The sequence below is a fragment of the Mustela putorius genome, unplaced genomic scaffold (assembly GCF_011764305.1).
Source record: "Mustela putorius furo isolate JIRA1106 unplaced genomic scaffold, ASM1176430v1.1 tig00000129_pilon_pilon_pilon, whole genome shotgun sequence".
NCBI classification, from domain to species: Eukaryota; Metazoa; Chordata; class Mammalia; order Carnivora; family Mustelidae; genus Mustela; species Mustela putorius.
Genome location: NW_025421290.1, coordinates 37,043,323 through 37,067,990, shown reverse-complemented (window position 1 = coordinate 37,067,990; position 24,668 = coordinate 37,043,323). Strand labels below are relative to the sequence as shown.

The window sequence follows — 24,668 nt, the reverse complement described above, 5'->3', positions numbered from 1 at the left end:
TCTGCGAGAGGAAAGTGATTTCCTTGTGGTCAGCAGGCTGAGAGGCCTGGGGTCTGTGGGGCTAGAACTTCCCAGAGGCTTTTCCCCTGACTGGGGGCCTGGGGCTGGATGCCGTAGGGACAGGTGGTCTGCACCTACGTCCTGGTCAGCACAAGGACGTGTTCTCTGCCTGGGATAAAATGCTAGCTCAGGGGTGCCTTCGGAGCTGGGGGTGACCATTCTCCCAAGCTGTGGCTGCCAGGCCCACCCAGACCTCCAGGACTCCGGGATCTCTGTGTTGAAGGAAGGAGGAAAGATTTTGACAAGCGCCTCAGAGCACCTGCTTTGGGAGCCCCTGCCCTGTGGGAACCTCGGGACGAGGGGCAGTTGTAGGTCTGGCTGGTTGATCCCCGGCCGACCTGTTCTTGGCCGAGAGGGCCCGGGATGCCGCCCGCAACCCTGTGTGTGTCTGGTTACAGGGAACATCGAGTACAGCTGCCCCGCCACCAACGAGTGTGAGATCACGAAACGGAGGCGCAAGTCCTGCCAGGCCTGCCGCTTCATGAAATGCCTCAAAGTGGGGATGCTGAAGGAAGGTAAGAGGCCCGCACAGTCACGCTGTGCTCTCGCTGAGGCCTGGGCTCCCTGCTCGCGGGGGGTGTCTCGAGTCCCTGCATCTCTGTCCCCGGGCTGGTGCAGACCCCTGGATGTCTCTGCCCACATCCCAAATAAGGACCCTGTTCCCGGGGGGCACCCACCCCTCCTCCTCCCTCACACACACCCTTCACAGAGGTTTACAGCCGCCTCGGAGCTGCACTCTGAAGGGAGATGTGGGGCATCAGGATCCTTCGGGAAGAACCGCGACCCCACCTGGGCCCCAAAAAGCTGGCTTGGCCCTCTGGGGGAGGCTGTCCTCTCGGGTTGAGCCCCCAGTTTGCCCTGGAGACAGTCGGCTTGAGATGCTGCTCTCCCTGGCTGGTCCCTGTGTCTAGGTGGCCAAAGAGCAGAGACACTAAAGCCCAGAGTGACAGAGCATGTCCTCTTCACCTGAGCAGGGTAGCTGTGCTCTGCCGCACGTGGGCAAGACTCTGGCGTCACCGTGTGGAGGTCCCCTTCACCCCCACGTTCCCCGCCACCTCATCCTCAAGCACAGACCATGGGCTCCAAACATGTAGCCAGGATGATAAGAAGTAGAGTAATGTGATAGTGTAGTAATTATTTTTTAAAAATACTGATTGCATGTTGAGGTGATAATATGGTGGATATACTGGGTGAAACAAAAGATAGTGTGACATTAATATCACCTGCTGCTTTTTACTGTCTTTAAAGGGGTTACTCGCAAATTTCAAATGACCTGGGGCTCTCCTTTGGACGGCAGCGCTGCGCTGGGGCTCCTCGTCACCTGCCCTGTTGATGTGCTCAGATAGATGACCCTTGTTGAGGACCATTTTGGGGGATGGTGTGTGTGTGTGTGTGTGTGTGTGTGTGTTTCTCCTCTGCCTGAGCTTTAGAGGGAGCAGGTGCAGGTTCTCACACATCAGCTTTTATAATTCTGGGTCCTGGGATCCTTCCAGAAGTGGAAAGAGGCAGGACAAGAGGGGTGTGCTGATGATCGCATGACGGAGAGAGGCTGGGAGAGAAAGGGAAGGGGCAGGCAAGTCTAGAATGTAGTCCTCCTCTCAGAGGGGGCTTCTGGAAGCCCAGCCCAGCCTTTGAGGGCCCCAGGGAAGTCCTCTCATTGTCCTTTCCCTGCATCCACCTGGGAAGAAGGCACGAATTTTAGGATGCTTTGTAGGTAGGACCACCTGGACCTTGTGGAAATCAGAGACCCCTCCCCTGGTTTCTATCTCTAGCAGCCCCCTCCAGCCCAGCCCCACATGTGGACCTTTAAAACAAGCTGCTGATGCGGTTCCTCAGCTACCCCCCCCCCCACCACCAATGTGGCATGTTGGCTTTGGGATGGCTTTCTCATTCTGCTCGGCTGTTAGAAACATGCCAGGGGCTTCATGGGGAGGGGGGGTGTCAACGAAGAACAGTCCTCTTTCTAGATTAACAATGGGCTATCCTAAACCTGCTAAAAGATTGTGAATTCCTTCATTTTGATTCTATACGGTTTTGGTCTTACCTTGCTGTAGGGTGTGACCCACGCCGGTGGCTGAACTAGGTCCTCAGACTCTTAAAACTAAGTTCATTCTGCTCCTCCAGAGCCTTCTGGGGCTCACAGGGGAGGAAAGAGAGGCTTAAAGGCCCTTGGTATTTGCTTTGGTGCTGGCCTCTTGACTTCCTTCTCCATGTGCTGCTGGAAACGAGCCTCACAGTGTCTAGGTCATAGGCTCCTCCATCCTGAGTCCTGAGGATGGGGGCTGCCACCGCGTTGGGGGAGGCTCGGTGTGAGGGGGCCAGGGCAGGTCAGGGGCCAGCTGTCCAGTGGCCTTTCCTGGTTATAGTTTGTGGCTTCTCTCTGCTTGCATCCCAGCATCTGAGAAACTTAGGGCAGAGGGGAGCTGCTGTGCTAGCAACACGCTCTGAATTTCAGGGATGACAGAATTGAGTCCTACAGAGTGGTTGGGGCTTGAGGTCTCTCAAGAGACCTGCGTTTGTGGGGCGCTGGGCCCAGAGCCTGGAGCTTCCCGGTGCTCTGTGCTGTGTCTGCCCCAACCCCAGGCCACCCCACCCTCAGCCCTGGATTGTGGCCTGGAGAGCAGGGGAGGGAGGAGGAGGGATGAAAACGGGAGGACCGCCACTCGAAACCCCTGACGTTTTCTAAAGACAGTGTCTGATGAAGACTCTCCTTAGGGACTCCCCAGTACTGGGAAGAGAGTGGGAGTGCCTCCTAATGGCCCCCCCAGAACAGGAGGATGATGGGGGGGACCCACTGGTGGCAGAGAAGTGCGTGTGGCCAAGCGCGCACTGGAGGCAAAGGCAGCTCAGGTACCCAGTGGGCCGCTTCAGAGAAGCCAAGCAGATGCTGTGTGTCCCCGGACCCCAGTGTGGGGTGCTCAGGGCATGTGGGCCTGACAGAAACTCTGCCTTGGGAAGACGGGCATGGTGGGCCCCTACTTTGGGCTCCCTCTGCTCCATGTAGCCCTGTGGTCTTGTGGTTGGCCCAGGACTCGGTTGCAGGAAAGGGTGCAGGATGGCATGTCTCTTTGGTGGCAGCCAGGGGCATCTGAGACGGCTGGCAGGAGTGCGGCAGGTGTGCTGAGGTAAACTGCCTGGGCCCCAGCCTGGTGAGGCCCTTTCTGGAGCTCTTCCTGGAGGAGGAGGGGGCACTCACCCACCCCCACCCTCCCCCAGAGCTGGCAGTTCCAAATCCAGAGGGGGCAGGGTGACACAAAGGCACCTGAGTGTGGACAAAGCCCAGCGCCTCCATTTAGTTTCTCCCCAGCCCCCTGCATGCTGAGCCTTGGTGGGATCCTGTGATCAGAAGCTCCACAGGGACCATCCCCCTTAGAAGCTTGCCTCATGGAGGCGCCTGGGTCCCTGCCAGGCAAGGGGCTCTTGGCAGCTGCCCTGGCTCCTGCTTTTGTTTGGTTGTCCCCCGCACCACTTGGTGAGCAGGAGCCCAGGCCCCTGGGACAGGCGCGGGCTCCATCTTCCCTCACGCTGACCTGACTCTGAAAGGCAGACTCCAGTCTTCCCGGGAGCAGCCGCTCCTCCCCAAGCTTCCACAGTGGGCCTCTCACAGAGGAATGGGGTACTGGGGGCCCGGGTCCTGGGTCCGGCACACGGCTATGGGGGTGGCGGGAGGCCGGGGAACAGATGCGAATGCCAGCTCCCCTTCCTCCCCATCCCACCGACACATCTGAAGGCTTTCCTGCCTTCTGCCCAGCAGCTCCAGAAGTCTCTCACAGGTTTTCTTTTCTCAAGTAAAACAACCTGAGAGAGAGTGTTTCATGATGGGGGAGGGGGGGCCAGCAACCTCGGGGGCTGGGGGTGGGGGGAGATGTCTGGTCATGTGGCTTCCTTTGGCTCAGCCTCTGCCTTGAGGCCGCTGTAGGCTCTGGATTCATCAACTGAGCAATGTAGGCGATGCCCATGGGTCTGTCTCGCTTAAAGCAAATCCGGCGTGTGAAAGTCTGTATTTTCAGAGCGAAAAAAAGTGATTTTTCTCTTTATAAAACATTGACTACAAAATCCACACTAGGTTGGGAGTTGGTGCCTGCGCCCTCCTCCTGGCCCTGAGGGGATCTCGCCCTGCGTGTTGTTTCCACATGCTCCTGGGCCTCCGTGTTGTCACCTCGGAGTTGTTGTCGCCTCGGAGTTCGGGGTGCGGCCCAGCTGGAACAGCTCCTCGGTGAAACCCGCTGTGGGACTGCTGTAAGAGATCACCTCTTGGGCACCCTGGCTGCCCCGATCTTCCTCCTGGATCTCCTGGTGGGAATCTCAGAGGTGGTACCCATCAGGGCTGTCCCTCTGTCTGGGGTCGAAAGTCAGGATGAGTGTCTCCCTTGGGACGCCCCTGGAGAAGCTCTCCCCTGAGAGATGAGCTAACTGGCCTGGCTGCGGTGTGGCCTGACAGCCTCTCAGCGGAAGAGCCTGGAAAACCGCTCACTGGCTTTCTCAGGGAGCCCTCAGGCTTCAGTACAGCTCTGGGCTTCCAGCAGCTCCCCCTCGAAGGCCGGGCCTGCTGGTTCACTTCTCCTCACCTCACTTCACCTGCCTCAGGCCGGCAGCCTCCCTGTCCTGCTCTCCCTTTGCTCTTCCCTCGGCCCCTGCCCCCCTTTCCCCAAGTGTTTTCTAAAAGATATTTGATTTCAGTGAAAGCTGGGCTGACATCCGTGCAATATGCTCTCACTGTCTTTGTGCTTGTTGGGCGGGCGGAGGGCTCCTGCGGGGATTCTGGGTAATTGGGTTAGTGGCCAGCTCATGTCAGGAAATTAAAAGGAGGCTCCGATCAGGTTCCTGCTGCATAGGATTTAATGGCTTTGTATTTATAGAGTATTTCTGCCTCTAGCCCCTGCCAGAAATACCACTTTGCTGGCCCTGTGAATGAAGAAAGAGGATGAGAGGTGACTTGCTTTTAAAAATTCTTTTTTTCTTTTCCAAAATGCATTAGTGTTCCGAAACAAACCAGCTCTCCGGCACTTCAGAGAATAGTTTTGAACTAGAGCCCAAGAACCCTGATGTATATTTGTATCTCCCCCCCCACCCCCAATCACTTTCCATCTTACACGCGTGCACACTGACGAACACATGTGCACACGTGTGCGTACACACTCAAGTCTGACGGCTCACAAGCTCTTCCCATGCAGCTGCAGCATCTGGTCTGGTCAGGCACGATGATCGGTGACCTTTGGTTGGGGAGCTGTTAACCTGTTGAAGCCATAGGGCCTGATCTTGTCTGTGCTGAATCCTATTACCGTCCGAGTAGGACTTTTGGTGTGCCGAAGCGTGAAACAATGAGTTCCATGGTCGTACAGACCCAGCGAGACCCAGCGTCACCACTGCTCAGCTCCTCTGGTGCTTTACTTAAACCTTCGTAAGCCTCCTTTTCCTGTAAATGGGGAATCCTAATCATAGTCATTTTCATCTCGCTCCCGACTCTTCAGGGAAAGCCACAGAGTTGTACCCCAAAGTAGCATGTCAGTCACTGATTGGAGATCCATGGTCTTCACCATATTATGTGGTTGATTTTCTTCTGTGATCCAGGAGGCAGTTTTGAACCTCCCGTAGCCTCGCTCCCACATCCTTGGCCAATGACCTTGCTTCCTATTTTCTTGAAAAAATAGAAACAGTCAAGTGGGGGAGTTTCTTACCCACCGGCTATCGAATCCACAAACCTACCCGCTGTTTCCTGTCCTCACCCCTGTTTAGAGCTATCTCTGCTCCTGTTAAAAGCCCGTCTCCCCACCTGTGCTCTGACTCCTTCTTCGTCAAGGACTTCAGACCTTTGGCATCATTTCTGCTTCCAGCCACATCACACTCTTCCTCACTGCTGGATCATCTTCCTCAGCACACAAACATATTTTTATTCTCCCCTTATAACATCAAAATTTAAATTTAAGCTCCGACCGCTGTATTTTGACCCTTCACTTTCATCCATCTACTGCTCTCACCTTGTTCCCCTTTCCAGCAAAACTTCCCCAAAGACCTGATAGCATTTACTGTATTCTATTCACTTCCTTATCCCATCCACTTAAAAAAAAAAAAAATCCTTAAAAAGTAAACATTGAGTAGATTCAGGAAAATATTTGTAGTATATTAGTTAGGCTAAGGCTGAGCTTCTATAAAAAAGAGACTCCCTTCCCCTCTCCCAACAAATGAACCAACACCAGAAGCTTAAGAAGCTTAAACAGGATAGTTGTGTAGCCCTCTCTCATGTAACAGTCCAGAAGTCAGAGGTGATCTGGGACTGGCTGGCAGCTTGGCCAGCCTTAGCAGGTGGACCCAGTTAATACCATCTCTCAGGTAGCCAAAGGAAGCATAAGCTGGCCAGCTCATTGGAAGGATGGGATCCGGAAGTGGCACATGTTCCTTCCACTCATAGCTCATTGGTGGAACCTGGTCATATGGCCATGCCCTTGCAGGGAAGTCTGGGAATTATAGTCTTCAGCCAGCGGGATGCCATGTGTCCCACTAAAACTCTATTGGTATGGAAAAGGGGAATAATGTATTTGGGTGGGCAAGCACTGTTATATGCCAGAAATATATGTAAAGTATGATGAATACTGATACCTTCCATTTTTTTAAATAGGTTTTTTTAAAAAAGATTTTGTTTATTTGACAGAGAGACCACAAGTAGGCAGAGAGGCAGGCAGAGAGAGAGGGGGAAGTGGGCTCCCTGCTGAGCATAGAATCCGAAGCAGGGCTTGATTCCAGGACCCTGAGATCATGACCTGAGCCGAAGGCAGAGGCTTTAACCCACTGAGCCACTCAGGCTCCTGAAAAAAATTTTTGCCCTGACTTTTCAGGTACACTTTGTACCCTCCCCCATTTTCATTACCCTCAAAGGTAACTTACCCTGGTTTCACATGGTAATTTTATCGTGTTTATATCTCTGTGGATATTGGGGTGGGGGGATTTGTTTTAAATGAAATGACACTGTATGTGTTCTGCATCTGGAATGTCTTAGATGATGTTTCTGAGATGAATGCTGTTGTCCCACTGTGCTGTAATTCATTCATTTTCATTGCTGCTTAGCAGGAGGTGGCCAGAGGATGAACATTTTAGGCTTTAGGAGCCTGAAGGCCTCTGTGGCAGGTATGGAACTCACCATTGTTCCAGGGCTGAAGCAGCCACAGACGGTGGAGAGATGAGTGAACAGAACTATGCTCTGATGGACAGGCAGAGCCCTGGGTTTATCCCAGAGACCGTAGTTTGCACACTGCTGCACTGTGGTGTCACTGGGTGAGTTTGGGGGAGTTGGTTTTTCCTTTCTACTGCCGAGAGAGGAGTGCTTCACACGCCCTGTGTCCTGGTGGTTGCACAACAGGGATTTCAGGCCCCGGGGGAGGGTAGAAGTGCGGGGTCGGTGCAGCCTCAGCTTTATCAGACACTATGAAATTGTTCTTGATTCCGTTGTACTGACTTAGTACTTGGGTTCAGACCTTGTGGTTGCTCCCTACCTCACCAACACGTCTTAATTTTTGCTGGAGTGGGTGAAGTGGTACCTTGCTACGACTTTTCATGTGTACGCTCACCAGTATTGGAGAAGCGTGTTTCCTACGCGTACTAGCCACTCGGGATTCCTTCTCTGTGAGGGGCTTGTCTGAGCCTTTTCCCTGTTTTTCTGCTTTACTTTTTCACTCTGGTCCTTTTCACTCCGCGTGATGTAGCCCCTCCTACCTTTTCAGGGTCATCTGGTCTCATTCCTCTCCTGCTCACTTGGCTCCAGCCTCACTGGTTTGGTTCCTTTTTTTTTTTTAAATTTAAAGATTTTATTTATTTATTTGACAGACAGAGATCACAAGTAGGCAGAGAGAGAGGGGGAAGCAGGCTCCCCGCCGAGCAGAGAGCCGATGCAGGGCTCAATCTCAGGACCCTGGGATCAAGGCAGAGGCTTTAGCCCACTGAGCCACCCAGGTGCCCCTCACTGGGTTTCCTTTTGATCCTCAAGCATGACAGACTCTCTCCCCCTCTAGGAGCTTTGGGCTGTTCCCCTGCCCGGAATGCTGTCCCTGTGGTTGGCTCCTCATCCTTGCGTCCCAAACTGGGGTGCCAGCTCACAAAGGCCTTTCTTCCTACTTCCCTTTGTTATCATTCCCTTTTGTTTACTTCCGGGTTGAAGTTCTCCCAACTTGAAATTATTCATTTGTTTGTTTACATGCTCTTTACTGTGACCGCCTCTAATCCAACCGTAACTGATTTAAGGATTGATGAATTGCTTTGAAAATCTGCAAGTACTTACCCGTAAAATTTTGCAGACCATTTTAGGAGCTTCACAGAAGCCTAACTAAGAGGTTCCTGAAGTCCGACTAAGACCTATGATTACAGGGTGCCTGGACGGCTCTGCTGGTTGGGCAACTGCCTTCGGCTCAGGTCATGATGCTGGAGACCCTGCTCAGTGGGGAGTCTCCTCTCTCTGACCCTCCCTGATCTCATGTGTGTGCACTCTCTCCCTCATTCTCTCTCTCTCTCTCTCTCAAACAAATAAGTAAAATCTTAAAAAAAAAAAAAGACCTATGATTACAGAACCAGAGTTTTAGAGATAGAAGGATCCTGAGAAGTAATTCAGGCTCCTGGGTGGTAAATTACCTTTTAATTGACCTGTTATATGTTGAGTATGGGGGGGGTGGCTACCTAGATACATGATCTAAAGGCTTATGCACAATTGGGATCCGTACACTGGAGTGGTGAGCGATTAGCAATGTCTGCCACAGACTAGGAAATGGAAGGCAGTGGCACAGCTGACAGCTGTTGGCCATGCCTGATGTGGTGAGTTTAATTTGCCCGAGGCCACGCTGCCAGTAAATAACAGAGCTGAGTGGTAGCTAGTCTCTTTGGTTATGTGAGAAATCCTTTTAAGAACCCCGTTCTGGGGCACCTGGGTGGCTCAGTGGGTTAAGCCTCTGCCTTCGGCTCAGGTCATGGTCTCAGGGTCCTGGGATCGAGCCCCGCATGGGGCTCTCTGCTCAGCAGGGAGCCTGCTTCCCCCTCTCTCTCTGCCTACTTGCGATCTCTCTGTCAAATAAATAAATAAAATCTTTAAAATAAAAAAAAAATCCCATTCCAACTCAGTGTGGTTAGCTTGGCCAGTAGCAGAGCTTGTAGCTTTTCCTCAAAGGGGAGAGAAGAGGAAGGGAAAGGAAGGGGAAACTGGGTCTAAATAGCTTTGCTCTGTTGGGTGAACAGTATTGGAGCCAACTTGGCAGTTGGAAATGCAGGGACAGCCCAGGCTTGCTGAAATGCCCTTGGTCATATGATGGCCTGAGTGAGAAGGGTCCAGAGAAGAGAGCAGCTGGTGGAAAATTTAATGGACAGGGGGCCAGGGGCTCATCATGCAGAACCATTGTATCCATCCAGGAGCCATTGGCACAAGCCCTGGGACATTAGATAGCATGTGGTTTCACGACAAGGCTCCCTTGACTTCTAGTGAATCAGGCATGAGATTCTCTCTTCACCATGAGGATATGGCACCAGGGTAAGAGGCAGCCCCAAATAGCCATACTGTCCTAGGCAGCAAGGTGAGCTCACCTGTCACCCAGAACCCCCTTCAGGACAGGTAGCTAAAGGAGGCTGGGCATGTGCAGGAGTGTAGATGAGGGCATTCTGCTGTGCTGGGACAGCGGTCAGCATTCCCCCATGACCCGCAGCCTCTGGGTACCCACATCCCCTTCTCGGTGGTTTCCTCTTTCTAGAGCTGAGTCAGCTATAATTTGGTAGAACTTACAGGTGGAGTCCGCCCCTAAGTCCCCAAGGAAGAACACTGGTCAGATAAAGTCCTGAATAAAACAGGTTTAGCACAGAGCTCCCCAGACATGGCAAGTTCTCAGAATCGCTGGAGGAACATTGAGAGATTATCTGTTCCTGGACATCACCCCAGACCTACTGACTCAGAACCTTAAGGGGGTTAAGTACTCTTGTCTCTATCTTTCAGAGGCTTTCCGTGGCCTCCCAATGATCCCACTGTCTGGTGGTCTCAAGTTTAAAGCCAAGAAGATAGGACTTGGAGGTCAAGGTTCATTTCCTGCTTTCTGGTATTTCCTGGCTGTGTGTCCCTGAGCAGGTTACCTGTCCTTTCTGGGCTTCAGTTTCACGTGGGAATAGCAGTCATGGAGTCTCCCTCCCTTAGAATTGTTAAGCAGAATTAATGAGATGTGGAAATCGCTTTCTAAACTGTGAAGCATGGTACCAACGTGAACCTGCTTGCATCATTCATAAAGCAAGGACACTGAATGGGAGTTGGGGGCAGGGTGGGAGGGGGGACTTGTGGGTCCGGTGAAGAGAAGGGTCCTGACCCTGAACATTTTGCAATGTCAGGAGAGATCCTGCCCTTAGATGCAAACAGCAGCTCTGCAGAGGAGACCCTGGGGAGGACATGGGCTCAGAGGCCTTTCCCTCTCCAGCCTGGTCCGAACGTTTCCTGTGGGAGGAGAAGTGTGACAGGAGCAGCGCGCCGGGGCCAGGCTCTGGGCCAGGTGCAGGGCCACGCTCCTCAGAGCTGTCGCCGGTTATTTTTAGTGCCTAGGCAGAAAAGAAAGAAACTTGAACTGCCCCCCGGCTACTGTGCCCCTGCACTCTTGGCTATTTTTACTTCCGAAAGCCTGGGATCTTGTCCAGCTAAGGGAGGGAAAAATGAGAAGAAAGGAGGGAGGTGGAGAGAAGCAGGAGTTATTTTACTTCCATTAAGAAAAAAGTCAGGAGGCTGATCTTATCAAGTCAGCAAGTGGACATCTGATGAGGATGAGGCAGTTGCCGCCTCTGGGCATGGACAGAGCTGCAGGCGGCTGGAGAAGTCAGCAGATGGGCGCGGATGGCATCAAGAGGTTGGGGGAGCCTGGCACCTCCTCCCTCCAAGGATTTCCTGCCCCAGAGTGGTCCTGCAGCTACTGGAGTGTTTCGTGTGCCCTGAGCTAGGACATGGGATTGGCCACTCTGTGTAGAGGAGCACCAGCCCGGGGAGGAGGCTGGTGGGGCTGTGGGCCATACAGCTACAGGCAGAGCCTCTGTCCTGGGTGGGATGGAGACAGCGCTGCACCCTGTGGGTGTATTCCAGAAAGAAGCCGCGTTGGAGCTGTGTGATCCTGGGCCCAATACTCAACCTCTCTGAACCTTACTTCCTTAAGGTGTGTTTGTTTTCTTTTTCCTGCTGTTGTTGTTTTGTTTTTAAATGTATCTGACTCAGGTCGTTAAAACTAAGGCGGTGTGTTTCTCTCTCTTCCCAAGAAGGAGGCTGTCAGTTCCTTCTAGACCTTACCACTTTCCATAGGCAGGTGAAAGGAAAGCAGTGACTATTAAGCGCCTACTGTGTACCAAGCACTTGGCTACTTTTACACATTTTGTTATTTAATTCCATGAACCTGAGAAAGATGAAATATTTTTAACTGACAAAAATAACAGTAACAAAGTCTGCCATTTTGTACGATTCAGAGGTGCAAACACACGGACAATGATTCTAGTTCCCATTTTCATCAGCTCAGTCAGAAACCCCGTACTCAGGAAACAGTGACCCCCCTCCTCCATTCTCCCCACCCCGCTTCCCCTGGTAACCTCCAATCTGCCCTCTGTTGACTCTAGGTATTTCTTAAAAGTGGACTCATACAACATCTCTCCTTTTGTGCCTGGCGTCTTTGACTGAGTCTAATGTCTTCAAAGTTCGTCCATGCCGTAGCAGGTCAGAACAGTGTCTCTTTTTCTGGCTGGGTCGTAGTCCATTGAATAGATACACCACATTTTGTTCACCCGGTCATCTGCCAGCAGACGGTTGGGTTGCTTCCACCTTTTTGACTCTCGTGAGGGTTATGGCCATGAACGCTGAGATCCTAGTGTCGGCTGGAATTCCCGATTTCAGTTCCTTTGGGGACGTACCTGGAATTCGTGGCCGCGCCGTGTAATACGATGTGGTTGACAGTCCCGTCACTGAGGAATTGCCAGGCTGCTTTCTGTAACAGCTGCATCATTTTACATTTCCGCTAGCAGCTAACAGTCTTGTTAATTAATCTTTTTATTTTTGAGATAAGTGAAGATTGACATGTAGTTGTAAGAAATACATTACTGAGTTCCCCCAGTGCCAGCATTTTGTGGAACTGCAGGGCAGTACCATAGCCAGGAAGCTGCTAGTGATACGGTCAAAATAGGCAACAGGATTTTTAATACTAATTATATGATTAACTGAGACTTACTATCACTTACTAGTGTTCACAGTGTTACAAGTGATTTACGCGTGCCAGCTCCTTCAGTCCTCAAAACGATCCTGCAAGGTACATACTGTTATTTTTGTGCAGGTACCGCAGTCGAGGCACAGAGAGGTGAGGAAACTTGCTCAAGGTCACTGAGGCGCTCAGAGGTAGAGTCAGGGATTGCATCCAGGTCCAACCCTGACGCTAATGCTTCTCTGTTCTGCTTTGGAGGCACAGACCTCTCTTGGTGGTCCGCACAGTTGCTACCCTCAAACATAGTCACCAGGCAAGCCTCACAAGCCACAGCCAGGAGGGCCCTGGGTCTTTGCTTTCCAGGTGTTGTGATGGAGCATCTCGGCATGGACTTGGCTACTCTTCCCATTCTCGATGCCTTTCCCCTCTATTCCTCGCAAGGGTGACCAAGCACATCTCACCTCCCCACTGCGTTGGTCAGGGCTGGGAAGGAACAGATGTCTCCTCCCGGGGTCACCAGAGAGGATTTAAAGAAGGAACTATTTATAGAGGGGTGAGCGGGATGGAGGGAACCAGTCAGAAGTGGGGATGCACCCCAGGGCTAGCAGAAGTGAGGAGCCTTTAGTAACGCCAGCCTGAAGAGACCTGGTGGGAATTGCAAGCAGGGGAGAACTGTATTTGTCCTCGCAGGTCAGAGTCCACTGCTTTCCTACCTCTGTGGTTTTGGCAAGTTCCTCACCCTCTCTTAACCTCAATTTCTCCATCTGTAGAATGGGCTAAGAGAATCTCCTTCATAGGGTGTTGCAATCCCTAAGTAAAACAACATACGTACAATTCTTAGAGCAGAGGCCAGCACTGAGTGAGAGCTGCTTAGTAGATGAGAGCTTCTGCTTACGCTTGTGTCGTATCTGTATCTGCACCGGTATTATCTGTCATAATCTTGTACAGGATTTAGAGGGGTTACCATGCTGGCCCAGGACAGCTCAGCTCCCTGTCCAGTCCTGGGTTCAGCTACAGGACTCAGTCTGCATAGGAACGTGGATTCCAGTGATCATGTCTTTCTGTATTCTTAGCATATTTATGAATACTTAAATTTTGTCTTGTACATGTTCGGGGATTAACAGTGTTGAACAGTGGTTAAAACGAAGGCTATGTATTCATTAACTTAGAGATCTGGAATATTTTGCATGTAAGTATTAATGGTTGGGTTTCTTTTTTTTAAAGATTTATTTATTTATTTTTGACAGAGAGAGAGAGAGAGAGAGAGCGCACAAGCAAGGGGAGCAGCAGGCAAAGGGAGAAGCAGGCTCCCCAGTGAGCAGGGGGCCTGATGCAGAACTCGATCCCAGGACCCCGAGATCATGACCTGAGCTGAAGGCAGACGCTTTACGACTGAGCCACCCAGGCGCCCTTTATTAGTGCTTTTTTAAAAAAAATTTATTTATTTATTTATTTGACAGAGAGAGAAGCAGGCTCCCTGCTGGGCTCTCAGGGCTCGATCCCAGGACCCTGACACCATGATCTGAGCTGAAGGCAGAGGCTTAACTCACTGAGCCACCCCAGGTTCCCCTTATTGGTGCTTTTTTAAATCCAGAAAGTATCAATAAGATGACACAATCTAATAATCCCAGACAGTAATTTTAAGTTAAGTAGTACTTTAATATGCTCTGAGCCTGCTTTCTAGATATTTTGCTAAAACTGTAAGGACAAACAGTAAGGCAACTCTCATTTCAAGTTCAAGATGCCTTCTCTCCCCCCCCCCACCTCCCCCCACTGGGTGTTTGTAAGACTTAAACATCCTAATTTAGGAAGTAATTGCCCATTTTATCAGTGAAAATTGCTTTCTGCTGCAAGTTACAAAGAAGTTGACTGCTAGTGGCTTAGGCATCAATAAATGAGATTGATCCCCCCACCTGCCAAGGACTCTGGAGATGGGAGTTTGCTGGCATTTTACAGGCTTCTCAGTCATAGCATCAAGGACTCTCAGTCTTTCTGTCTTTCTTTGGTGTGCTTTGGGGTCCTTGCTTGGCTTCCTTATGGTTGCAAGGTAGTTGCCATAGCTCTGACCATCACCTTCCAGGTCAGGGGAGGAGAAAGGCAGAGTTGCACTGAAATGTCTGTCCCTTATATCAAAAAAGCAAAGCCATTCCCAGAAGGTCTCCCAGCATGGACTTCCCATTATAACCCATTGGCCAGAACCAGGTTGTAGGACCAGCCCTTGCTATCACGGCAGCTGAGAAGGTAGGGATTGGTAGGACTGGCTAGGACACAAACAAAATCCAGGTTCCCTTACCATGAAAGACACAGAATGGAAAGGCACTCGGGTAGACAACTAATAATGTCTGCCAGACCCCACCACTAGAATTCGGTGATTTGTTTTTAAAGGATTATGATGTAGCATCTTGTTGCAGCACTCAGGATGGGAACAGTCTGTGCTATTACCTTGTTTTCCTAAAATTGTGAGCAGAGTACTCTAGAAAATATAAAAACATATTGCCAGGTAGTAAGTATAAACATAGTTGACCAGTGTCTGTTGACCACTGTCTCTGCTCCTTGAGATGCTGTTGGTGTTCAGTTCAGAGCAGACCACATCAACAAAGACAGATGTGTAGAAGGCAGGGAGGTGACTGGTCTGAAATACTATCCAGATCGAGAAAATAAAGAGTGCTTGGCTAAAGAAGGAGGCTACCAAAGGATGTTCAAGTTCATAAAGGATTGTCTTGTGAAAGGGGGTTGGTCTCATTGGTGGGATGGAGAGTAGAAAGTGATCGGGAGACAGACTTTAGCTCAGTACAGAGGAGGACCTTCCTGAGGAATGGGTTCGCCTAAGGGAGTAAATTTCTGGTTGCTGGGAAAAGGACCAGACCCTGAGATTCTTTTGTTCCCTAAGTGTGAGGGCTGGTTTGACCTGGTGCATCATTCTACTCAGATGCTTGGCTGCCTCCCACGGGCTGGGTGCTGAGCTTGGGCGACAAAGATGAAAGTCCTTGCCCAGGAGATGCCCGTAGTCCAGCAGGGGGATGAGCACAGTGTACTGTGAAGAGTTGTTGTTTTGACTGTAGTTGCTGTAATAGAGAGTAATCGAAGGGCGCTCAAGAAGGGTGTGGCCAGCTCTGCTCCGGGGAGTCTGGAAGGCTTCTCAGTAGAGCTGATACTTGAACTGGGCTTTCGAGGGTGAATCCAGATCTTCATTGGCCTTTGGGAACAGCGTGGGCTGGAAAGATACGGCTGTGTTACTTAGGTGGGGGCGCAGCCTGTGGGAAGGGGGTCTCTGGGTTGGGAAGCCCAGGCCTACACCTCAGGACTCCTGCACCCTAAATATGATGACCTCTTTACCCTTGGGACAGTATCGGGGGAGGAGAGCTCAGAAAGCAGAGCTGATGTGGGCTCTTTCCCTTAAGACCCTACTGAAGAGTAGATGGAAACAGAGGGAAACACATGCAAGGTGGCATGGCAAAGTCCCCATGAAGGCTGCCGAGCATTCTCCCACTATGATGATCACAAAAGCCATATTCGGCGAGCAGAGTTGGTGTCACCATTGCCCCCTCGCCCATACCTGATGATGAGACAGACTCTATGAGAGCCAACTGCGCCAAAACCCTTTGAGCCATCAAGATGGGCGTGGGTCCTTGCCCGCTGGATCCCGTGAGCTGGAGCCCTTATGGGCTTGTGGCTGGGGTGAGACCTGGGAAAGCTGGCAGGAAGCCAGGAGGCAAGCCTGGCTCACATCAGGCATCAGTTTGGGCATAATCAAACCCAGTGGGCTACTTTTCTTAAGAAAACAGAATAAACTGATAATTGATGTGTATATTGATTGGAGCCATTGACCATTCTGCTGTGAAGATCTGAAGGAGAAAATGTAGACAGAAGATGACACAGACTGGGTCCTGGGGGGTGGTACCCTGGCGTAGCCAAGAGTTGGTGGGTCCTGGCTCTTTTATTGGGCAGATCCCTCAACCATCCCCCCGAGCCTCAGTGGTTCTTAATCATAAAATGGGGATAATCGTGCCAGCTTCATATGCTATAGATGAAAAAGGGTAACACATAAGCAAAAGTCTTCCATAAATTAGGCTGTTTACATGATTCTTTTTTTTTTAAATATATATATTTTTTATTTATTTGAGAGAGAGAGCTTGAGCAGAGGGAGGAGCAGGGGAAAGGGAGAAGCAGCCTCCCTGCTAAGCAAGGAGCTGGGTGGGACTCGATCCCAGAACCCTGGGATCGTGACCTGAGCTGAAGGCAGACGCTTAACCGACTGAGCCACCCAGGTGCCTCCTCGTGATTCTTCTCATTGTGACCAGAGACATGTACACAGTGTCGGGGAAGAGGAGTAATAATAATGGTGATGATGTCAGTAACAGCTCTGGCTTTCTCAACATCTGCTGGACATTGGGCGCCATGACAGACCCTGGAATGGGACGGAGAACAGCCCACCGGGTAGGGGCTCCTGGTCGGGAGGGGAAGCCACGGTGCTGTTGGAGCCCTGGAAGAAGCACCCGGCCCTCCTTGGGGTCAGGGGAAGGAGGCCCATCGGTTCCTGTATGCACCGAGACTTCTTGAACACCCACTAAAGACTGGGCCCTGTGTCAGGACTGAGAACATTCCAGATCGAGGTAGTGACTGAAGTGGCAAGTGCCAGCCTTGCCAAGGGACGCCTGCCTTGTTCTTTGTTTTGTCGAGCAGTTCCCACTCCTGCTGACAGCCGCGGGGTGGAGGGGAGAACCGGGAGAGAAAGTTGAAGTGGGGAAGGGGCTGCTCCTGGCCTCCAGGCAGACCCTGCTGCGTAGGAGATGGCGCAGAAAAGGGGCGTCCTCATTGTCCTCTGTGAACGAAGCTCGGCATTTTCGCTTGTCGTCTTAACAGCTTTTCAAGAAGAAGCAGAGCTTGGTAGAGGGTTTGGCTCTCAGTGTCGTAGGCAGGGGTGAGCCGCTGGGTGGCTGGGTCACAGGAGGGGGTCAGGAGACCAGGGACCTTTGCCCCCAAAACCTTCAAGGGAGGAGCCGTCCTTCCTACGTTTCTGTGCCTGCTCCTTCTGCCCTGAGCCAAAGTCCTCCCAGCACGTGGGTGTTAGGTCCTGCGCGGATGGGCCTCCGCTGTCCCCTTCAAGGTCCGAGGCACGGCTGGTCGCTCGGATAATTCCTTCCCAGACTCACCGGCCTCTGTGCCCAGAGTCACCTTGTCAGCATGCTGACTTGGATTCGTGGGGGGGCAGCCTGAGATGTTTGCATTTCAGACTCACTCCCAGGTGAGGCCTGGCCGGGACCACCCCAGAGAAGGAGGAGGTGGCCGGGACCACCCCAGAGAAGGAGGAGGGCAGCAGCCACTCAACGTCCCCCCTGCATCCACGCAGCCCTCTGTCACACGCACATGCTGACCCAAGTGCTACCTCGTGAGCGCCGCTGTGCCGGGGGCTTTCTCTGGGCACCTGCATGAATGCCCCAAGGCCCTCATCTGCTGTAGAGGTCCCTGGGGCGTGTCCTACCCTGTCTCCCAGGGTCCTCAATGAGGCCAAGCCTCCGTGGCCAACACCTGGAGACCCCTGCTTGGGAACCCACTGGTTACTGGCTGTCTTCCCGAGTTCACCTTCTGGGTAAAGTCTACTCGCCTCAGGGTCTGGAGAACCCAGGTGCAGGTGTGGTCAGTTGCAGTCCATTCTGCCCCTCAGTGCAAAAGGGGAGTTCACTGGAAGCTTCTCTGGAGGCTCCAAGAGCACACAGAGAGGCCAGCAAAGGCCAGGGGAAGCCCAGGCACAGGAGATTTGGTGGCAGGGAGCGTGTGGCCTGGGGCTGCCCTGACCACGTGCCATTCGATCAAAGTCTCCCGTGGACTGGGCCTATATGTCCCAGGGCCATGCTTCGACCTCCAGATGGGGGCCAGACGGAGGACCTGCTGCACTTGGATATCCAGAGTCGGGGTGGGCACAGGCCTCCTCCGAGATGACACACTACAGGGGAATTACCTTCACACAGGGAGCAGGGGTGGGATGCCCGGTCGACTCTCTCCCCCCGAAAAAAGTTCACTGCAGCCATGTCCAGCATCGAGTACGGGAGCACCTGTCTGTAGTAAAAGGGACACTGCCGATGGAAATGCAGAGCAGTGACTGGCCAAAGACACCGTCCCCTTGGGCGGTCTGGTTTGGTGCTCCTGGTGGAGGAGGTGGTCTGAGCCCTCAACCCAAAGCACTCGTCACCCCAAGTTCCTTTAGGGCAGTTAGCAGTTGAAGGGCTGGTCCCTGCCATTCAGAAAACAAAGTGATTTTGGGGCGCCTGAGTGGCTCAGTGGGTTAAAGCCTCTGCTTTCGGCTCGGGTCATCTCAGGGTCCTGGGATCGAGCCCCGCGTCGGGCTCTCTGCTCAGCGGGGAGCCTGCTTCCCGCCCCCCCCGCCCCCCGCCTTCTCTCTGCCTGCCTCTCTGCTTACTTGTGATCTCTATCTGTCAAATAAATAAATAAAATTAAAAAAAAAAAAGAAAGAAAGAAAACTAAGTGATTTTACTTCCAGTGTTTCTTGTGGCTCTAGGGGACTTGTCTCTGGTCCCAGGGACTGAAATGGATGAGCTGTACATTCTAAGAAACAGCCAGAAAATCGCCCCTGGCATGAATGGGTTCCAAATCCTCATCCCATTCAGTTACCGTCCTTCCTCCTGCCTCTGCCCGAGAAGGGCCTGAGCCGACAGGACCCGCGGCCGCCCCTGCCACCCTGGGAGGACAGGCAGGAGGAGGTGCTGGGGAAAGTGCCGGACGGGGCCCTGGATGAAGATGCACCGCTGGGGCTCTGTGAGGGCGATGCCGTTGACCTTTGGGAGAGGAAGAGGCGTTGAGCTGGGCCTGTCAGCTCAGAGGCTGAGGAGACCACCCGGCTGTCCTCCCCTCAGGACTCCGCCTCTGTCTGACTTACTATGTGTATGTATGTATGTATTTTAAAAAGATTTTATTCATTTGACACAGAGACACAGCGAGAGAGGGAACACAAGCAGGGGGAGTGGGAGAGGGAAAAGCAGGCTCCTGCTGAGCAGAGAGCCCGATGCGGGGCTCGATCCCAGGATTGTGACCTGAGCCCGAGGCAGACGCTTAATGACTGAGCCACCCGGGTACCCCTGATTATGTATTTTAGTCAAGGCCTGTTTCATGGGAAGGAAACAGGAGCTCGCCACTCCGCGAGTTTGTTGGGTCCCATCCGTTTTCTAGGCCAGGCCGCGTAGATTGGTGGAGGTCCTGTCCACCCTGTGAGCTGGTAGGGGTATCAGATGGTACCAGCACGTCTCTCTAGACAGTGGGAGCTGAGGGGTGGGGTGGGTTTCTGGAAGGCTCTAGAGACCCCGGGGAAATAGCCGATCTCTCTGAGAGAGGTCCTCTCTCCTGGGGAGGGATGTTACGGTGGTGTGGCCACACCTGCTTTTTGCATCTGCTGCTGGGAGACTCAGCGGTGTTCACTCACTAGCTGTGGTCAGGACCACCTCATGAGCGTCTGGCCCAGGGCTGCCCACACCCCTGCTTCTGAGGGTACTCCCGTTGCCCTGACCAGTCCTCACCCTCCCTCTGTTCTAGAAAAGACCGTAGAATGCCATCCTGTAGTCTCAGAAGGTGGAATCCAGAAACTGCTGTTTGTCATGAACCCCTGTGCGGATGCTGTGTATGTGAAAAGTCTGAAAATTCTTGTTTTTTAAAAAAAAAAAAATCCTGTTTTCATATTTGAGGTGCCTGCTAGAGGCCGAGATTCCTTTCCTCTCTTGCAGACCAGAGTTGAAATTCAGAGCAGCTAGTGCTAAGTCCCCTGATGTTGGAAAACCTAAATACCTTTTCCCCTTCTTCCCCCAGGTGTGCGCCTTGACCGAGTGCGTGGAGGCCGTCAGAAGTACAAACGGCGGCTGGACTCTGAGAGCAGCCCGTACCTGAGCTTACAGATTTCTCCGCCTGCTAAAAAGCCATGTGAGTGCCAGGGTCACCCGTGCCCCTTCTGCCCACATCATGCCTGGAACATCTGGCATCCTTTGGGGGCAATGCCACCTTCCCACTGCTGGGTCTGGGACAGTGTGCATCTCGGGGAGGTGGCCTCAGTGCCTGGCTTGGTGCCTTCATTCAGAAGGCTTTTCCATGTGGGATTTCTAGAATATGGCTCCAAGCGAAGCATGATCCTACGAAGGCCTGGACCAGCATCCAGAATACTGCCCTCATCTCCCACTCAAAGCTGGGTCCTCTTGAGAGAATTCACCAGTAGCTTCCCTTGGATATTTGTCAGGAACCCAAATCACCACGGCCAGCAAGTTTGCGGAGTCAGAGGGGAGGGAGGTGACCTTCTAGGACTCCCCAGATCCCGAATTTTCTTCCCGAGTACCTTCCTGTTTTCCCCAACATTTACATTCTTCCTCTGGTCATTGGCAGTGACCAAGATTGTCTCCTACCTGCTGGTGGCGGAGCCCGACAAGCTGTATGCCATGCCTCCCCCTGGCATGCCCGAGGGCGACATCAAGGCCCTGACCACTCTCTGTGACCTGGCCGACAGGGAGCTCGTGGTCATCATCGGCTGGGCCAAGCACATCCCAGGTGAGTCCCGTGGGGCCAGGGACACTCAGCCACCGTCCCCACGGCCGTGGTCCTGATGCCTGGGAGCCTGGGCTCCTGGAAGCCATCTTTTCTTCTGGGCTCCTCTTCTCTCCTTGTGGGATTGGAGGTGAGCAGGTGTGGGAAGGTCCGGTAATGTTCTTGAACATTGTTGGTACTCTTCAGAGCCAATTACCATCCTAGAGGGGTGGCGATTGCATCCCTGATGGGTTAAGATCCAGAGAGCAAGTTTTTTGAATCCTTGAAGGCCAAGAACGGGTTTCCTTGCAGACCTTCCTGGAAATGCGTGAGGAAACAATGCAGGCAAGAATTGAGGCTCTTGCTTCCTTTAGAGGCCGGTGGACTCTAGGTGTGGTTAAGAACACGGGCTGGGGAAAGGGACTGGGATTCAGGTTCTGGGTCTGTAACTTACGAACTGTGTCTCCCTGAGCGGGTTCCCTGCGCCCTCCGTGAATAGGGAATGCCAACAGGGCTTCCTTCGTGGGTTTTGATGAGGATGAACCGTGAGCACGAGTGATGTGCGGGACATGGTAGTGTTCGTTAGGGACTTATTGTCGCTGTGTGCCTGATGGGGAGGGAGGCCTCTCCTAACAGGCAGCATGGAGAGTTAATTTGTGAACAGGCTTTGCATGATACGGACTTCATTTGCAGTATGTGGCCCAGACCTGTCTTTCAGCTTCCTCCTGGATAAACAGTGGATCATGATCCTTCGTTTTGTTTTTGTAGACACCGATACCCACATACATTGCATTACACACATGTTGGGCAGTTTGCAAAGGCTGTGCAGTGATCCCTTGTTCGGTTCTAACAGCTTGTCTCGTGTGTGCTGGGGACATCCTGTGTTCTGCCGTGGACTTGGAGTCTTACTAGCTCTGTGACACGGGGCAGTTTATCTTCCTGTCTATAGATCCTTCTCGTGTTTGTCACCAGCTCTGAGAAATGGATACAGTGCACATGGTGATAGTAGCAAAGGTGTCCCAGACTTCGCATGCCAAGGCCCACAGTGGATGGGAGTGAGTCAGAATGTCCTTGTGTAAGAGGCGTGCTCAGCCTTTAGGAAGGAGTTGTCCTGTGCCAACCAGGCCTCAGGAGGTGATGCTGGTGTCACTTAGCTGGCAGGAAGCGTAGGATTTCTTCCGCGGGGACTCCCTGGTGGCTCCTGGGGTTCTGACTTGGGGTGGGCTCCCAGGAGATCTGAGCTGGAGCACCCTTACTAAGGAGCTCAGTCTCTTGGGATGACACACTCAGTGGCTTTGAATCTGGCCTGTGCTGATTCAGCACAGATGTGGGGTCAAGCCACTGCTTAAGACACCTCAGCCTGGATTGCTCCACTAACCCAGGGCCAAATCTGGTACAGCTCCCTCTCCCCCTCCCCGTGCTGTGCCCGGTCCACAAGCTCAGTCCTCTGCTGTGTCCCAGCAATGGCTCAGGAGTGGCTCCTGGCGGCACCCCCAGGTCACTGCTGCTTCTGCCGCCAATGCCCTCGACACCTCCGAGGGCGGGCGTAGAACCAGGAGGCACGCTCTCCCTTGCACCACTCTTCTCCCACATCTTCCTGCCCCCACCCCAACTCCATCTCCCGCTGGTGCCCACCAAGAGGGCAGTGGGCCGAGCAGGGTGGTTGTTAGGGGCACAGACTTCGGGTTCAGACCGACCTGAGCTTTAGTGTCCTTGCCTGAGACTCAGGAATCATAACAGAGGGTATGGCACAAGTGGCGGGACCGTGACCGGGTCATTGTCTTCGCTAATAGTATGAAAAGCCTCCTTTCCCATCTCCATTTTTCCTTGTCCAAAGCTGAATTCTTTTTGATTAAAAAATAAACATAGGGGCTCATTTGTCTGTCTGAAACACTAATTTGCCTATTTTGCATAAATTTGCATGCTGAATTATTTGGGCCTGACCTTCTAGTGTTTAAGGTAAAATTAATTAAGAGTCTCCTGCCACCACATGTAAACCTCCTATTAGGGGCGATGACATATCAAGTGCCTGATATATTTAAACTAATCGACTTATTTCCGTCTCAGATTAGACAGAAAACTCACCTGCAGACCTGCTCACTAGCCTTTAAGGGAGAGAGGGAGAGAAAGCCAGAAAGAGAGGTTTTAGCAGGGTAGGTGCAAGCCAGCAACCCCACCCCCACTGGGACTGCTATCCACCCTTGCCCATCCTGTCCTCGACCACAGGACTTTCTCCTTAAGACAGCGCAGGTTGGCACCCAGCCCACTTAACTTAAGCACAGGAAACCCTATCTCGTGGGCCAGTATGGGCTAGACTCTCAGGATCTGTTCAGAGCCTGGCACACAGAGGGTGCTTCATACTTGCCTTTGCATGCATTTATCGAGCATTAGCTGTATGTAAGGTTTCTTGCTAGGAGTTGGGGCTGACACAAAGAATTCGATTAATTTCTGCCCTGAGGACCTCATTTGGGAATAAGATGGAGAATTTAAACAAAAAACAAAAACAACAAAATACTTTTTCATGGAAAATTTTAAGCATACGAAAAGAGACCAAATAGTATCGGGCACGTCCATGCATGCCACTACACGGCCCGTGTCACTTCCCCTCTGCCCTGTTTGCCATCTCCTATCCCGCATACTTAGAATGCAGCAAGAAGAACCACAGGCTAGAGTCACCAGGCAGGAGGGACCCCAGGGGCTGCAGGGACAGAGAGCTGAACCTGAGCTAGGCCTTCGGGATGGTGGGCCACGACCATCAGAAGGCATCGGGGTGCCGAGAACACGAGTTTTAAGGCTGAGCCCAGAAACTGACCTGTGCACATGGGCACTGAGTGACCTGCGTGGCCAGGAGGAAGGATCATTTGAGCACAAACTCCTTTCCCAGCAGCCCGCTCCTTTCACTCCTGTTTTTGAGCACACATGTTGCAGGGGTGAGTTCTGGGGGTAGCCAAGGCTGATGGCGACTCATGCAGCACTGCGGCCGTGCGTTCGAGTCCATCTACCGCAGCCTTACGCTGCACGCAGTCTTCTCCCTTGAGTCGAATTCCCAGAGCCCTGCGTTGCTCAGGGGACAAGCCCAAGTCAATAGAGGGCCCACGTCCTGTTCCCCATGAGCAGCACACACGCACCAGGGGCAGCAGCCTTGAAGAGGCAGTGGGTATCCCTTGACAGACTGCAGCCTCTGGACTATTAGCCAGTAATCCCGCCACCCCAGGCGGCCCGCAGGCTGCCCCAGCCCAGGAGAGCCTTGTCCTGCCGGCTCTGCAGGGGACCCCCCAGAGGCCTCCTCCAGAAGCCCTGCTCCCAGGTAGCCACCGTCTGGCTCCCACGGGGGAGGGAATGCCAGCGGCCAGTGAAATATGGGCTGCCGAGTGACAGCAGCTGTGTCTGGAGTGGCCTCAGATCCTATAATTACATCTCCCTTTATTACCTCTGCTAATGGCCCTCCAGGTCGACAGAAACGATAATAAATTAACAGATTATGAACTCCACTTGCCACAAATTATGTGCTTTTTTTTTTCTTTTCTTAAATTCTAGGAGATCATGCTGTCACATCACTGGGGGATGGGGCTTGGGAAGAGCCTGAATGTTATCAGATCAGTTGGTGCAGATAAAGCAGCTTTGGTGGTGGGGGATGAGGGGGTGGGGGCAGAGCTCCAGGGGGGAGACCTGGGGAGACCGGTGGGAGCGCCCAGCAGGACCTCAAGGGGGCAGTGTGTGATGTCAGGGCCCCGGGCCACACCAGCCTCTCTGGGCAGCAAGCCCTGCCCCAGGCCCAGAATTGCTGATTGCTTGATGGAGGAGACCCAGCCCAGCACAGAAGAGCGGAAGTGGAGGGTGCTGGACGGAAGGGCAGGGAGGAGTGCTTCAGCCCTGCATTTGGGTTTAAATAAAAGAAAGGATATGGGCTTCTAGTAC

The 24,668-nt window shown here is 52.6% G+C and overlaps 1 protein-coding gene across 2 annotated transcripts in view; it reads left to right on the top strand.

The window, feature by feature from the left end:
- The window catches only part of ESRRB (estrogen related receptor beta), a 166,221-nt gene that overhangs the window by 128,324 nt on the left and 13,229 nt on the right, over positions 1–24,668 (top strand). For both annotated transcript variants that reach the window (XM_004739195.3, XM_004739196.3), the window contains 3 exons: positions 459–575; positions 20,049–20,159; positions 20,613–20,774. In XM_004739195.3, the coding sequence (XP_004739252.1) occupies positions 459–575; positions 20,049–20,159; positions 20,613–20,774 (390 nt within the window). The remainder of the gene's footprint in view (positions 1–458; positions 576–20,048; positions 20,160–20,612; positions 20,775–24,668) is intronic.